Below are 13,456 nucleotides of genomic sequence, written 5' to 3'. Positions count from 1 at the left end.
GGGCATGCAGCCGTCTCCCGGCTTGGCTTCCCCAGACCCTGCCCATGCCCTGCCTTGCCTCCACCCAGCCCCATGCACTGGGATCGGAGCCGTGCTGTGCCAGCCCCACTCCCCCCGTGACCCGTCAGCCTGCCTTTGCACCCTGGGGTGGGTCCTGCACTGCCCCCACCCCCCAGCTGGAAATGGCTCGGCCCAGTCCTAAGTCTCTGACCCTTTAACTGATTGGGACACCACGGATGGGGGGTCAGTCTGTGTTTGTCTTTGTCAGGAGCTTGGCATTGCTCAGTGCTGGGCTCAATAAAAGCACCTGGCAGAGCACAGCCTGGTCCTGCCCAAGCAGGCACGACATCAGGGCCGGTCGACACCCAGCCTCCTGCCACGGGCCACAGGCCACGCCTGGGGAGGCCACATTGTACCTCCTGTGCATGGGCTGGATCCCCCAGGGCTGGTTCAGGGTCTAGGCCTGGAGCCACTGAAAGGCTACAACACTTCAGGCTGGGAGGAAGGCTGGTCCAGGCAGGGGTTTCTGCGGTGGGCTGCGGGGGGCGGAACTGGCTGAGGGCCTCCATGTAGAGCAGCACCAGGCATGGGCGAACCACATGGCTGTCCAGGGCCCGCCAGAAAGGCAGCCTGAAAATGGTAATTTAAAAATTATTATCATCATTGTTTCTGGGGAAGCAGGGGTGGGAGGAGCAATACAGGGCTGCCAGGCATCTAGGTATAGCTCCACATGTGTGTGTGTGTGTGTGTGTGGGGGGGGGCGATGGGGACAGGGGCCTACAGGGACTTGGAAGACCAGGTATGGGACAAGCAGCACCACAGCACATAGGACAGGGGGTGGAAAACAGCTGATCTGGCAGGAAACAGGCTGCAGAGGAGCAGAAAACAGAGCAGCAGATTAAACGGAACAGAAAGCAGAGCAGCAGATCAGGCAGGAAGCACAGGACAGGGTGCAAGAAGATCAGGCAGGAAGCGTATTAGGCAGGGAGCACAGGGCAGTGAGCAAAAAAGAAGTGATGATTAAAGCACTGGATTGCACAGGGTGCAGAAAGCAGAGCAGTGGATCAGGTGGGGAACAGAAAGCAGTTCAGACAAGTGGGAAGCAGAGCAGCAGAAGGACACAGAAATAAGAGCCGCAGATCAGGTGGGGAGCATGGGGTGGGGTGCAGAAAGCAGATCAGGCAGGGAGCAGAGAGCAGAGCAACAGATCAGGCAGGGGCAGGGGTCAGAGTGGCACTTTGGGGGCTGCCAAGCAGCATCAGTCCTGGGGAGCTGGCCACAGGGGCTGCAACAGATCCCATTCCTCTGCAAATGCAGCCCCCCCCACAGTCCCCGACTTCCTCCATGCCCCCCACGCCAGGTCAGGCCAGGCCAGGCGCTGCTCAGGCCGGCGAGAGCCAGGGAGCAGGCACAGGCAGAGTCGTTTGTTTATTAACATACATAAGCACGTCGCCGGTACAGAATTGTGCTTCCAAAAAAACGGGGGCAGGACCGAGGGACTCAGCGGGGCAAAGCGGGGCGGAGGGGCAGGGTGGGGGTCCCAGCCTGTGGCAACACCCATGGGTCTTGCGGGGAAGGCAGGGGCCAGGTGCCATGAGTGTGGTGGTGGAAGAGGGGACTTGCACGGACCCAGGCTGCCCTCGGCCCCGCAGCTGCCCGGGATCTGGGCCAAGCGCCTGGGCAGGGGGCGCGCAGCCATCCGGAGCCTCACCCCAGCATCGCTTATTGCCTTGTTTATTTCTGATTCGTGCAAAATACTCGAAGCTCGACGGGGTGGAGCTGGTGGGCACAAGGCCCCGTCCCCACGTGGGCGCCGGCACCGGCTGGGCCGAGCTGGGGCTCCGTTACACACGCTCAACCCGGGACAGGGGGGCAGCGGGGGCAGGGGCTGGGCACCAACAGGGCATGGGCGAATCAACACGTCTCCTATCGACAACTTAAAAAAGGGGGAGGAAGCCGTAAACGTGGCCCCACGGGGCAGCCCGGCCACACGCCGATGCCGCGGGCAACCACCCGGCCCGGGCCAGGCCAGGCCCTGGCTGCGGCCTCCGCGCGTGCCCGCGCCGCTGGGCTGCGGGCGGTGGGTCAGAGGCTGGCGCACGGGCCCTGCCTTAGACGGCGCCGCCAAAGTTCTCCTCGTCCTCGGGCACCGGGTCTGCGTCCCAGCAGGTGATGTCGATCTCTGCAGAGAGAGGGGCACGTGCGGGTCAGCAGGGTCTTGCTGCTGGCCCAGGCCCATGGCCAGCAGGACACGGGCTGGACACCGCCGCTGCTGGACGACGGACGCCCTGCCCTGGGCGGCAGCAAGGGGCTGGGATCCTGGCAGGCCACAGGCTCCAGGACTGCGGGCCCGCATCGGGGCGAACACCGGGGCAGGATGCATCAAGAGAAGCATCGAGGCAGGACAGCGTCTCCGTTTGGCCCTGGCCAGGCCTCGGCAGAGCACTGTGCACACCCGAGCTCCACCTTCACAAGGACGTGGCAAGGCAGAGAGAGTCCAGAGGCAGGTGACGAAGGCGATAAAGGGCTGGGAAGGCAAAGCTGTGTGGGGAGAGGCTGGAGGAGTGGGGCATGGTCTACTTGTGGAGATGGTGCTTGTGAGGGGATGTGACAGCAGCCTTCAAGCACCTGAGGGGCTGCCAGAACCACCCCCGCTTGCCCACTGCTGCACCGAGTGGGACCCGGAGCCGGGTCGTGAAGTGGCAGCAAAGCCAGTTGCAGGTGGTGCCGGGAGAACGTCTCCCATGCGTGCGGCGGGGCTGGGCGCGGGCAGGGGCCGGAGGGGCAGCCGGGCCTGCAGCGCACGGGGGAGCCCAGGAGGCCCCACGCAGCCTGCGTGGGGCGTGGGGGGACACACCTCAGTCCAGAGCAGCCGCAGGCCGGCGAGTGCGCCGCGGAGCTTGGCACAGTGGGAGCCGCGGGCTGGATGGGACTGCCGGAGCCCACATGCAGCCCAAGCCTGGCCTGAGGCAGGACTAGCCCTGTCCACACTAGCCCAGACAAACCTCGGGTCCAGCCTCGTAGCAAAACTACAGGCAGCCCCGACAGCACCAGACATCGCAACCCAACCTGCCCTGGGAAAGCAGTGTCCTCGTAGATGCTCCACAGAGCCCAGGCTGAGGCCGTGCCCCCTCCGCAGGGGCAGGAACCCCTGTCAGTCCAGACCAGTCTGAGCAGGGGGGAAATCCCCTCCTGCCCCAGTGCAGCCTTGCACTGAGCCTGAGCACAGGGCAAGACCCTCCAGCCAGGACCTGGCACCGCCCGGTCCCATCCCCAGCAGCACTCGGCACCTCTGGGGGAGAACCCCCCCACCCCCCAACAGTGGTAACAGCAAGAGGGGGAAAGTCCTTCCTGGTCTCTGCAGCAACCAGCACAGCCCGAAGCCTGGGGCACCGTGCCCACAGCAGAGCACAGGCACTGCTGTGCCTCGATCCTCCCCACCCAGCGCCCATCCAGCCTCTCCCGAGATGCAGAGTCCTCCCTTCCCTGGTGTCTCTCCCGCGGCCCTGGCTCCAAACCAGCTTTGCTGCAACCTCGAGCCATTGGCCCACTTCTTACTTCCTGCAGCAGGAGAGGCCAGGGGCTTTCCCTCTCCTCTCTGGCAGCCCATCAGGCCCATGGAGACTGCTGCCGTGCCCCCTTGAGCTCCTTCGCATACTGAGCAAGCCCAGCTCCTTCAGCCGCTCCTCACAGGACTTGCTTTGCAAGCCCTTGATCATTTCTGTTGCCACCTCAGGCCCCCTTTACCTTCTTTGTGTCCTTTTTAAAACAAGGAGCCCACAACCACACACAACATCCAGCTGAGGCACCATCATCTCCCATGTCTTGCACCTAACGCTCTGCCTGAAGCATCCCAAACCTGCACCGACCTTTCGTGCGGCTGTACCACACTGCAGACTCCGATCGAGTCTGTGACCTACCAGGACTCCCAGATCCTTCTCCACAGCACTGCTGTCCAGCCCATTACCTCCGTCAGCTCCAGCCTGACTTTTCAGGTTGTCAAGATCCCTTGCGCTCCCACCCTCCAGCATGCTCCCAATCCTTCCCGCTTCCGTGTGATTGGGAACTTGCTCAAGCAGCTTTCTGTGCTGGCATCCAAATCACTAACATGTTGAACAGCCGCGGGCCAGGAGAGACCCGAGCGGGACTCCTCTCCAAGCCTCCTGTCGCCCCAATAGGGCTCTGTTTGTAATTCCCTGTTGCTTGTGGCTACTGGACCAGCTGCCAGTCCCCCTTTGCAGTCTTGCTTGGTTATGAAGGATGGGTAAAGGGGCTGAGCAGCTCATGGAGGGAAAGGGCTGGCGGGCAGGGGCCGTGTAGCAGAGGGGTGGCGAGGGGGTTCTGCTTCCAGTCCCCAGGCTGCAAAGCTGGGCAGGGGAGGATGGTTTTTCTCCTCCTGCTGCTACATGCGTAGGGGTGGGTTTCACCTTCCCCAGCAGTGCTGGGCACTGGCCCACAGGGTCCTGGCTAGACGGTCTTGCCCTCCATGCAGGCTCAGACCAATGCTGCACTGGGGGAGGAAAGGATTTTACCCCATTGTCGGATTTGTCTGGAGGGAGCAGTGGGGGTGGGGGGGTTGCATCCTCTGCAGTAGGGGCACTGGCTTTGGCTTGGGGTCTCTTGAGTGCATTGAACCGCCCTGGGTGCAGCAGGACACCTGGACCCTCGTGCCCCAGCAGTAGTGGGGTAGGGCTGGGACTCGCAGCATCCCGGGGCACTGGGGCTGGGGGCTCTGCCTGGGGCTGGCGCAGCCTTAGGGACAGGTCAGACTAGGATGCATCTGGGAGGGTTTGGACAGGGCTGCCGTCGCCCCGAGCAGCGGCTGGGCAGGGCGTGACCCCGGGGGGGACCGAGTGCTCGCTGCGGCCCTCTGCCAGGGCTGTGGTGCTGGGGCCCTGCCCGGGGTGCCCTGGGCTCACCTGGCGGCTTGTTGTAGAAGACGGGGGGCGGCGCCTTTGCCGACGGCTCGTCAGCCTGGGTCATGTCGTCGTCCTGCGACTGGCTGAAGTAGCCCTCGCTAGCCTGGGGGGGAGGCGCCATCAGGGGCAGCCGCACGCAGATGTGGCCAGACGTGCCCCCGTGCCCCTCGCTCCCAGGTACCTGGGGGCCCTCCCCATCCACCGGGGCTTTGTGCCCCCCAGGACACCATCCACGGCTTGGACCCAGGGCCTGCTGTGCCAGGCTTTGCCTAGCGGGCGAGGGCCAGGCTGGGCCCCTTGGCAGGGCCTGGCGCACTGCTGCCCCGGGCCCCACGCCCTGCTCACCTGCGTGCTCTCCTTCAGGGCCATGTCCCCGTTGGTCATGAGCTCGGGCAGGGGGTCGGGGCGCCCACCCGCAGCCTCCTGCAGCGCGTGCTGGTAGCTGAGCGTCATGGGGTGCGTCCCCTCCAGAGCGACCATGCTGGGCAGCTCCTCGTCCTGCTCTGCATCGCAGAAGGTGGCCGGTGGCTCCGGCAGCTCGTCGAAGTTCAGCAGGTTCCCGTCCTCGGGGCCTGCTGACAGCGGGGGCTCGGGGGCGGCCAGGGGCACTGCCGCCTCTGCGGGCCCGGGCGCGGCCAGCTCTCCAAGCAACTCCCAGGCGCCGGGGGCAGCGCTGTCGTCCTGCCACAGCTCGAGGAGGCTCTCCGGTGCGGGCGTGGGCGGTGGCAGGGGCTGGCCCTGGGCCTCAGCCTCACCCAGCGGGAGCAGCACCGGCCCTTGGGTCTCCAGCGCGAGCAGGTCTGCAGTGGCGGGGCCTGGCCCAGGCCCCGGCGCCTCTGTCCTCTCGCTCCCCGGCGCAGCAGGGCCCCCAGGCAGCTCCTTGGCCGGCTGCACCTTGCTGGAGAGGGGCCAGCGCTGGTCGGGCGCCACGGCGGCCGCCTCGCTGCCAGGGCTGGGGGCGTCTGCAGGGAGAGGAGGGCGAGGGGCATCAGCGTGGCAGCCCCGGACAGGAGATGCTGGAGCAGGGCGGGGGCGGCAGCAGAGGCCCCGGCACCTACCATGCGGCCTCGGCTGCAGGGTCACCTCATCCAGCGCCCGCTCGATCTGCTCGCCCACGGGTGTGGAGGCTGTGCTGGAGTCGCAGGGGCTGCAGCCCCCGGTTGAAGCCTTTCTGTGGGTGTCTGACTGGCTACCTGAAAAGGGTGAGACAGGTGAGGTTGGGGGGCTGGCCCCAGCCTCCTGTGAGCAGCCACCCCCGCCTGGAGCTGCCCCTGGGGTGCCCACCCCTCCTGCCTGGGATGGAGCATCGAACCCGGCCCGGCCCTGCCCTGCTCGTGGGCTGCACGCTGCCCAGGCAGCTGCAGGGCACAGCTGGCAGGACCGTCAGTGGGGGTGGGGCACGAATCAGGGCAACTGCCCCAGGCCCCCGTGCTTTGTGGGGCCCGTGGAGCTGGGCAGAGCAGCCACGGTGACGCCACGCCGCCACCGACTTCACATCCAGCCGCTCGCTGCTCCCCCCACCCCCCATGCCGACGCACCCTGCTCGCGTTGGCTCTGGCAGCCAGACACGGGCCAAGCCAGAGGCGCCCCGTGGATGGCGGGTCCAGGCTGGCAGGGGTACATCTACCACACCAACGAGAACCACGCAAGAAGCACCGCAGCACCAGCCCCTGGCGTGGCAGCCCCGTCCCCTCCCAGCCCTGTGGCTCCCTCCCCCTGGATGCAGGCCGGTGCCTATTACACCTGCCCCCCACTCCCACCCCATCACAGCAGCCCCAGCTGCAGCCCAGTCCCGCCTGCCCCAGCGCCCACTGCACGCGCTGCACCAACATCGCTGCACAGGCCTGAGATCTGCTGCCCCCCCCGGCGCACCCCCCACGGCTGCTCCCCCTGCCCGTGGCACAAGTGCCCCGCAAGGGCCCTGCTGCTGGGGCCTGTGCCCGTGCTGGGCACGGGGGTACTCTGGGGGCGGGGGTCTGGGCTTGGGATCTCCTGCCGGCCCAGCTACCTACATGGGAAGAAAGAGGAGAGGTTTGGGGTGCGGTGGCAGGAGATATAGGGGAAGGGGGTCCGTGGGGGGGAGGAGGAGGAGGAGGAGGAGGAAGGCGGCCCACTGTCAGGCGTCTTTATGAAAGGACAGTGCAGACGACCTGCGAGAAAGAGACAGACAGACAGACAGACGCACGAGACAGAGAGCAGAGAGAACCGTCAAGCCCCGCTCAGCACCCAGCCCCACGCAACCCAATCCAGCCTGGCGCGGCGCAGCACAGCACAGCATGGCACGGCACACGCCATGGCCAGAGCCAGGCACACGGAGCTGGGGCAGGAACAAAGTGGGGGTCGGGAGTGGGGGGTCCTAGCACTGCTCTTGGAAGCCCTCTGCACTCTCTGGACACACACAGCAGCAAACACACAAGAGTCAGGGTCAGGGTCAGGGTCAGGGTCAGGGTCAGGGTCAGGGAGGGAGGGGGAGCAGCCAGCCCCAGCCCAGACCTGCACAGGCTTGCACCAGCCCTTCCCGACACCTGCCCCAGGCAGACCCTGCAGCAGAGCTCCTGCTCCGCCTGGGGAGTGCCTGGCACCTGGCCAAGGACCCCGCTGCATCTCAGAGCCACGGCCCCCTGCTTCCTCTGCTGCCCAAACCCAGTCCGCTGCACGCACCTGCTCCAGCCAGAAACCAGCCCCACTACACATGCCTGTCCCGCAGCACTGCACATGCCTGCCCTGCTGCACGCCTGCTCCACAGCAGCGCACACGCCTGCCCCAGTCGTGAACCAGTCCCCACTGCACACGCACCAGCCCTCTCCCAGTGGGCCATGCCATGCCCTGCCCCTCACGCTTGAATGTCACCCATTGCCCAGGCCCTGCGGCACACACCTGGCCCTACAAGCCCCATCCCCACCCACACTTGTCGCCCCAGCCTGATGCACAGCCCTGGCCCCCACCAAGCCAGTCCCTGGCACTCACCTGCCCCCAGCCCATCCCCCAGTGTGGCAGTGGCACCAGGGGCCTCACCTGTCCTGTGGCCGAGCGGGGACACGGTGTCCAGGCTGCCCGAGGCCACGCGCTCCTGCTGCTTGAAGAACTCGCGGGGGTTGTCGGGACGCTGTGCGATGATGGCGGCCGCCTCCTGGGGGGTGGGGGGGAGTGAGTGTCCAGTCCCCTGGAGCTGCCCCCCCCAGCCCAGGGCAGCCCCCCCCTGCACCCCAGCCCTGTCTCCAGCGCAGCCCAAGTACCGCAGTCACCTCCACCTCTGACTCCGACTTCTTGAGCTGCTGCCGCTCCTCGTCCTCCTCCTGGTCCCCCTGCAAGGAAGGAGGCAGGTGAGGCTGGCCTGGCCCTGGGCAGCCCTGCAGGCAGCGCAGCCCACCTCTCCCGCGCCCGACCCGCGTGCAGGCGGCCAGGAGCGCAGGGCCAGCACGGCACTCACGAAGATGGACGGCTCCTTCAGGCGCTGCCGGGCCTCCTCCGCCTCCAGGCTCTGCTGCTTCCGCCTGCACAGGCACGGGACCCGGGTGAGTGGGGGGAGACCAGGGATGTGGTTATTACCCCCGGCATCCTCCGCCGGAGCCCAGCCCTGAGTGACCCCAGCCCAGGGCCTGGCACAGCCCTGAGCCCCTGCCCCCATGGTACCCCCTTCTGCAGACCCCGCGGGGGTGCCCGTGCCCACGGGCCCTTGCCTATGCTCCTCGATCTGCTCCTCGCGCTCCCGGTAGCGCCGCTCCCGCTCTTCCTGCTGCAGCCGCTCCTGCTCCATGCGCTCCTGCTCGAAGCGCAGCCGCGCGTCCAGCGCCTTCTTCCGCTCTTCCTCCTTGCGCAGCTCCTCCTCCTTCTGCAGGGCAGCACGTTAGCCCGCTGGCCGCCCCCGCCCCAGGCCCTGGCAGCCCAGCCCAGGGCAGGGCCCAAGGCCTCCAGCCCAGCCCAGCTCGGGCTGGCAGCTGCTCCCTGCCCCACCTTGGCCTGCTCCCAGAACTGCTCCCGGTTGATGCGCTTCATCTCCACCGTCGCATCTGTCTTCTGGTAGGTGGTTCCCTGCAACAGAGCGGCGGTGAGTGGGCCCGGTGCTCGACCTGGTGCCGTACAAGGGCCAGGGCAGGCGGGTGGGCACGGCATTACCACAGGCTCGGTGTTCTCGTCCTCGCGCAGCCGCAGGCGGTGCAGCACAGGGCTGGAGATGCGGGCCAGGCCGTTGGAGAGCCGCTGCCCGATGGCCCCCGGGTCGATGTCCTCCACGCTGCTGGCATTGACAATCACATCCACGCCCTGCATGGGGGCAGCACATGAGGGGCTGGCCCAGCCTGGCACCCGGCTGTGGTGGGTCCCTGCTGGCTGTTGCATGCCCCGTCCCCGTCTGCACCTGCACCCTCTGACCTGGAAGAACTCCGCGATCTTGGCTACGTGGCTGGCGCAGGCACACTTGCGGGCATCAGGCACGTCTTCGCCCACCTGCCATGGCACAGAGACGGGGTCAGGCAGGGCCACAGGAAGTGCCTGTCCCCATACAGCCCTGCCCGCCCCTCGCCTGGGCTGCGCGGGGCTCTGCTAGGGCCGTGCTGGTGCAGGACGGGGCGGCAGCCTGGGGAGCCTGGGACCTGCGCCCCATCACGGGGCTGTCCGCGTGCCCAGACCCCGAGGCCCCGCCTGAGCTTTGGTGGAGCCTGGGGAGCGGCTCCCAGGCGTGTATGGCCCCTGCTGCTCCCTGTGCCCGCAGGGCAGCTGGCATCCCGGGGAACGATCTGCGGTCCCGCGGCTCCCGGCAGCTGGCCCACGAGCCCAGCTGGCATGCGCGCGAGCGCTGCTCTGGGGACGGGCCCAGTGACGGGGCACAGCGGCCTGGGCCCAGCACCCCCCAGGGCTGCCGGCAGCCACCTGCAGAGCCCGCGTGGCTAGCCCACGGCCCAGCCCCGCTCACCCAGTTGACGAGGACGTATTTGGGCAGCGCGGCCTGGGGATCCTTCACGCTGCAGAAGCCGTACATCACCTTCTGGATCTCAAAGTGGCTGGAGAGCTCCAGCAGGCCACCACCTGGCAGGGGCAGGGCACAGTCTGTCCAGCCGCCCTGCTGCTGCTGCGCCTCCAGCCAGGGCCATGGCACGGACGTTGAGGCCTGTCAGGGGTCCAGGGCACTGCCCTCACCCCCCACCTGTCCCAGGCTTGCAGCCCTGGCAGACGCTCCCCGCAGACCCAGGCCCTGGGGACCCGCAAGTTGCGGTGGAGAGGCAGAGCAGGGCAGGGCGCGGGGATCTCACCTCCAGATGCTGCCAGCTTCAGCTCATCAGAGTCGTCCTCATACGTGTAGAGTGCCCTGTGGGGAGGAGCACGTGAGCGGCCCCAACGCAGCCCCCGCCTCAGGCTGGGAAAGGGGTCCCCGGGGTGGGGCAGCTCTTATGGCCGCCGGCCTGGCCTGCAGCGTGCTCCCCAGGCAGGCCCGTGCCCGCCCTGTGCCGGCATTGCTGCCACTGCTCTGGCACCAGCAGATGCACCTCCCTCCCCCGCCCAGCCGGCCCATCTCCGCAGCACGAATCGGGCCCCCCCGGCCCCACCCCCGCAGATGCTCTGCGATGCCCAGCGGTGAGGGACGGACCCCCGGCTGGACCGCGTGGGCTCACAGGCACACACCGAGCGGGCCCGCACAGCGCCGGTGGGGGTCCAGCAGTGCCGCCTGCGGGTTGCGGGGTGGGGGGAGCAGCACCCTGCTGGAGCTGCTCACGTGCCCGCCAGCGTGCGCCACCTGGGGAGGGGGAGCAGCAGCCAATCACGGAGCCCCAGTCACGGGTGCAATGGATGGGGCTCCATGGCAACCGTTGCTTGGATACCACCCTGTCTCCTGCCCCTGCTGGGGACATCCCCCCTGCCCTGCCCAGCCGGGGGCTGACCCCTCCGGGACCCACAGCCCACCCTGGTGGCGGGGGCAGGGGCAGGGCCGAGTGGGTCCCGGGTGCAGGGCTGGTGGGCGAAGAGGTGGAAATCTCCACTTCTCCAGGCAACCGGCATCCTCTGTCTCCATGGCAACTGGCCTGCCACCCAGCTGGGCGATTAGCGGGGGAGGCAGGGAGCAGGCCTGCATCGGGCATGGGCCCAAGCCGGGCAGTCGCTGCCCGGTCGGCCGGCCTTGCTCGCGCCTTCCCGGCTGGCGCAGCCCATGCCCCTCGCCTGCCCAGCTCCCGCCCCCGGCTCACGGAGGCTCTGCCGAGGGCGACTGCAGGGCAGGGGGCCGCTCCGTGCCCCGGCACAGCGGGGCGGGGGCCGCTACCGCCTGACCCAGCCGGAGCCCAGAGCCCGCACTGGCCCCACAGCCCAGCACGGGGCGGAGCGGGGTGGGGGACCCGCAGCTCCCGCCCCCACAGCCGGCGATGCTGGCCCCAATCCTGCTCAGCTGGGACTGACCCTGCGGTAGGGCCCCAGCTCCCCCGCACGGCACCGCGCCCAGGCTGCAGCAGCACGTGGGTCACGGCAGGGGGCGGCACCCCTCCAGCCAGTCCTGGCCCTGGCCAGCTCTGTCCCGGTGGGGATGGGGGACGCAACTCACGGAGCCTGGGCCCCGCCCCCAGTGAGACCCCCGGGCTGAGCGGGCAGTCGCTGCCTGCAGGCACTGGCAGAATGGGCAGGGAGCAAGGGCGGCGCTGCGGGGGCATGTGGACCCCTGCCTGCCTTGGGCACTGTTGGGAGGGCAGGGCCGGGGCCTGTCCAGTGAAGCCGTGACAGTGCCGCCGGCCTCCTGCTCGCACACGCCAGGGATGGCTAATTTTAGCAGCTTGTCTCCCTGGCTCTGGCGCAGGGCCAATGGTGCAGTGCTGGTGTCAGCCAGCTGCTCCGGACACCTTGGCCTGCCCAGCCCCGTGGGGTCCGGGCCAGGAGCTGCCAGCCGGCGGGAGCAGGGGGACGTGCCAGGCACAGGCACAGGCACAGGCCAGGCCGGGCAGTGCCAGGGACCGCCGGGGTCCTGGCTGAGTCCCGAGCGGGCCCAGGAGGTTGCTCCTGCTTCTGCCATCTGCTCCAAGCTCGTGGGGCTGGGCCAAGGGCTTGGTCCTGAGCGACAGAGCCCCCCAGGGCCTGGGCCTCGCTGCACCAGCCTGGGCACGAGCCCCCAGTAGCCAGGAACCTGCCCTGCTGGGATGCCGCTGCCCAGGCAGCCCCAGGGCGAGGACGCAATTGTCTGGGGGCATGATGGGGTGAGGGGCCATGGTGGAGCCCCATGGCAGCCCTGGCCTCTGCCCGGTTCAAGGGGGCAGGCAACTCCAAGCTCCTACAGGGCGGGGACCAGGGCAGCATCTTTGCCGCGGATATGCCAGGTCACTGCTGCCCCGTGACCCGCCGCCTGCCCCAGTCCACAGGGCAGCCCCCCCCCAGCTGCCACAGGCTGCGGCCCCACGCACACATGTGTTTCCAATGTGGCGGGAGCTGGGGGCGAGTGCAGGACGGCGCCGAATTCCTTTCCTATCGAGTAATGGGCCCGGCAGCCTCCGCGAGGCCCTGGTGGGGGAGGGCCGCGCTGACCCGCCACTGCCCGGGAAGCCCCAGACTAAACATCCCCTCTGCTCCCAGCCTGGTGGCCCTGGCCCAGGAGCCCTGCAGCTGCTGCAGCAGAGGCAGCACCCCCGACCCAGAGCCCCCCCGCTGCCCCATGCCCATACCCATACCCCCCGGGGTCTCCCACCCAGGGGCTGCAGCAGTGCAGGCTGGGCCCTCCCGCAGACCGGCTCATGCCTGATCTCACCCAGCTGCGACCGCGGCATCGACCCCTGCCCCTGCCCTGAAGCTGCCTGCGGGCTCTCGGCCGCCAAGGGGGCAACTTGGGGCGGGGGGCAGCGCCTGGGGGATCAGAGCCCAGCACAAGCGAGTGATGCTCATCGCCCCCACCTCCCCAGAGCGGGCCCTGCAGCAGAAGCCCCCAGCGGCTCCCGGAGAGGCCTGCCACGGCCAGCGAGACACGCGGGCTTCGTGGCCTCCGCCCCAGACAGGCCACGGCCCTGCGCTGACCCCGCGACCTTGGGCCCGGGCAGGACGGGGGGGACCGGAGGGGCCGGCGGCACCGCTGCGGCACGCACGCCCCGGTGCTGCAGCAGCTGCTGCGCGGCTGGCTGGGGTCTGGCGGCATAAGGAGCCCATTGTTCATCCCGGCCTGGCCCGGGCCGCGCTGCGCACGCAGCCTTCCCCGGGGACCCGCCACGGGCAGGCAGGCTCGGCCGCTCCCCCCAGCCCCCCACCCCGCAGCCAGCTCTTCTAGCCGGGCTGCCTTTGGGGCTGGGGATGCTGGCAGAGGTGCCCGTGCCCAGGCTCTGGGGGCAGCTGGCACAGCAGGAGCCCAGCGACGGCTCCCTGGGGACGCAGGGCCTAGCCAGGCTGTGCGCACGGGGCGACGCCAGCGCGTCCCTGGCCCGTGCGGCGACGCGGGCTCCCGGGGAGCGGGTGACGCCACGCAGGACCGGGGGACGCTGCGTGGTGCCGCTAGCGGGGCAGGCACCGGGCTCTGCTCGGCCTCGTGCCCGGCCGGCGCCAGCACCCCGGGGCAAGGGACGGCGAGCAGGGGATGCCCG

The 13,456-nt window shown here is 68.8% G+C and overlaps 1 protein-coding gene across 1 annotated transcript; it reads right to left on the bottom strand.

Annotated features, from left to right (window-relative positions):
• Positions 1 to 1,411: 1,411 nt before the first annotated feature.
• DBN1 (drebrin 1) lies at positions 1,412 to 10,913 on the bottom strand. The gene is made up of 16 exons (XM_019534760.1): positions 10,818 to 10,913; positions 10,539 to 10,650; positions 10,169 to 10,303; positions 9,832 to 9,944; positions 9,291 to 9,365; positions 9,036 to 9,182; positions 8,874 to 8,951; positions 8,600 to 8,751; positions 8,350 to 8,413; positions 8,156 to 8,224; positions 7,935 to 8,049; positions 6,932 to 7,069; positions 5,978 to 6,112; positions 5,265 to 5,881; positions 4,920 to 5,022; positions 1,412 to 2,182 (listed from the first exon to the last, which is right to left on the bottom strand). Exons 1-16 carry the CDS (start codon positions 10,911 to 10,913, stop codon positions 2,112 to 2,114), a joined length of 2,220 nt encoding a protein of 739 aa, XP_019390305.1. The 3' UTR covers positions 1,412 to 2,111.
• Between the last annotated feature and the right edge of the window lie 2,543 nt (positions 10,914 to 13,456).

The sequence above is a fragment of the Crocodylus porosus genome, unplaced genomic scaffold (genome assembly GCF_001723895.1).
Source record: "Crocodylus porosus isolate Cpor-Errol unplaced genomic scaffold, CroPor_comp1, whole genome shotgun sequence".
Lineage (NCBI taxonomy): Eukaryota > Metazoa > Chordata > Crocodylia > Crocodylidae > Crocodylus > Crocodylus porosus.
This window is presented reverse-complemented; position numbering and strand designations above follow the sequence as displayed.

Coding starts and splice junctions, on each gene's coding strand:
- DBN1 (XM_019534760.1), bottom strand. CDS start 10,913: ATGCCGGTTGCCTGGAGAAGTGGAGATTTCCACCTCTTCGCCCACCAG. Junction 10,304..10,538: donor GCGCTGTGCGGGCCCGCTCG/GTGTGTGCCTGT, acceptor GGCGGCCATAAG/AGCTGCCCCACCCCGGGGAC. Junction 5,882..5,977: donor CCTGCAGCCGAGGCCGCATG/GTAGGTGCCGGG, acceptor CTCTCCCTGCAG/ACGCCCCCAGCCCTGGCAGC.